At 32.8% G+C, this 2,500-nt stretch overlaps 1 protein-coding gene across 1 annotated transcript in view; it reads right to left on the bottom strand.

Annotated features, from left to right (window-relative positions):
• LOC119597577 (patatin-like phospholipase domain-containing protein 7) overlaps positions 1–2,500 on the bottom strand; it is a 37,687-nt gene that overhangs the window by 34,897 nt on the left and 290 nt on the right. The window contains 2 exon segments of the mRNA XM_037947156.1: positions 438–532; positions 670–790. Coding sequence (XP_037803084.1) covers positions 438–532; positions 670–790 — 216 coding nt within the window.

Below are 2,500 nucleotides of genomic sequence, written 5' to 3'. Positions count from 1 at the left end.
AAGAGAGAGAGAGAGAAAGAGAGAAAGAGATAGAGAAGAAGAGAGAGAGGAGAGAAGAGAAGAGAAGAGAGAGAGAAGAGAGAGAGAGGAGAGAGAGAGGAATGGAAAGAGAGAGAGAGAGAGGAAGGAAAGAGAGAGAGAGAGAGAGAGAGAGAGAGAGAAGTATATGAATGAGAGTAGAGAGAAAGTATATTATATATATATATATATATATATATATATATATATATATATATATATATATATATATATATATATCAGTTAATCAATAATTACAATATTAAGTCCCACCACATCCAATACAGACTTCACTGGATATATTCTATGGATAAACCTTATGGAACGACATTCTACCACATATGACACTGGTCTACTGCAGATCCACACAGTGCACAAAAATCTTTAGTATATCCGACCTTATCTCGCACATAGTTTACCTTGCGAAGCATCTTCCGCCCATAGAAATAGATTTTGTCACGTTTCCGGAACCTAGGTCTGGTTCCGACACCGACAAAGTCTTTGACATCGTCAACTGTGAAAAAGAATATGGAAATTGTTTATTTATGACAAAAAATCTATAAATGTAAATAACAGTAGTACAAAAGAATACAGTAATCATAACATACTGATCTGATAAAGCAATACTATTAGATAAATCAATATACATACCTTTGCTCTTTAATTCTCGCTTAATTTCATCTGTAATGGCTTTTGGGGAGGAGGTGCGCAGGCGGCATACCACCAACACAAGAAGTGCTAAGAGAGCACATGATACTAGAGGAAAAGCAACCTGTAAAGTATATATATATCTTTAGTTAAAAAAAAACAAAAGTAAAAACCAGAATGTATAAACCTAGCCAAATTCTTTACTCTCAGACAGACAATTTGCTATCCATCTCAATATTCCTAAATCTATATATTTACCTCATCATCAGTGTTCATATTATGTTGATTTTCTTACTAAAGGTCCCTTGACTATTGAGCCAAAGATGAATACAAGTGATGCCTATACCATCACCTTTCTCTTACAAAAACCCATACACACAATTTCACATCCACATGCAGGCAACTATATACATTACAGGGATGACAGTACCTACCATCAGTATAACATTATAAGTTTTGCTGGCAGTACTGTTATTATGTTTTAGGACTAGTACTATAAAAACTACTGACAATAGCAACAATAAATACTTTTCTGTATACAAACCAAATCTTGGAAAACAATTTTCAAATATTGAAGTTTTGTATTGCAATAGTACTGTCAGTTTCATATACAATGTACTGTAATATGGTGTTATTGGTTGTGTACAAAGGGGATGGGAGATTTATACAACTATTCATGGGAGAAAAATATATAATTACATCTAAAAAAATCATGAGCTTTATTATCTTCATTTTACAGTATAGTTCTAGTTCTATTCTGTTCACTCTAATTTAATTCCTCCTTTGTCTACTATATAGTGTTCACATGGTAACACCATATTTATGTCATGCTAGTTATACTATTTCATAAAAAAAATCAAAGAAATATATAATTGCCTCTTCACCAGAAAGTTTCCCTCCGGCTTTGATATACAGTACTTTAGAATGCTGCAAATTTGTTATACCTTACACCCTTTTCAAAGTATAAAGTAACAATATCACTACCACAATATTAGTATTTTCTGTAAAGGATACAACTTGCCTAGTTTTAGCTATCACCATTAGATAGAGCATCCAATATTGATTAACTGAGGCAAGATTCTGGTCTGGTCCAGATGCAGCAGTTTCTATATTTTTAACAATACATTAGAACCAGTTTCTATCTGAACATGCAGGGATGTTTAAATCCTTTCAGATTACAGTTTGGGATAATATCCATAGATTTTATATCTTCAAAATATGAAGAAAATTTTTGAATTTTTATGTCAATGTACTCTCATTTATGATCAGCTTATATATAGCCTACATCAAACTAATGTCAGAACCAGAATTATCAAAAGGATGTTTAATAATAATAAAACAAGTTACAGAACCAACTATCTATCCAAGTGTACCTCAAATTACCAGATGATATCCTTCTGATTGTTGTTTTTACCTTAGTTTCAACCTTTCCAAGATGTTTAAATAAGGATGGCACTCCAATAATTGTATTTTTGTTACTATCCAATTACACCTATCCCAGGTTAATCTACTTTATAAACTGCAATTTATAATGAAAAGTGAAAACTACTTTAGAAAATAGGCCACCAGTGGGCAAACTTCCAAGGAACTTTGGAATAACTTGAAAAAAAACAGAAGTATGTTTTCTGACCAGATCGTGAAGTACTTTGGTATTGTTGCTAATACAGTCAAGGCGAAAAAAATATATGTTGGTACTGGTTAACTGGGCAGTGTCACTACATAATCAATATGACCTACAATCGAGCCGTTTATAGCAGCAACCTAGCTATACAACAACACCCAGCCCTGCAAATGACCTCATTTTGCAGTAAGAAGCACAAGAATAACTCTAACT

This window comes from Penaeus monodon, chromosome 3, assembly GCF_015228065.2.
Source record: "Penaeus monodon isolate SGIC_2016 chromosome 3, NSTDA_Pmon_1, whole genome shotgun sequence".
NCBI lineage: Eukaryota > Metazoa > Arthropoda > Malacostraca > Decapoda > Penaeidae > Penaeus > Penaeus monodon.
This window is presented reverse-complemented; position numbering and strand designations above follow the sequence as displayed.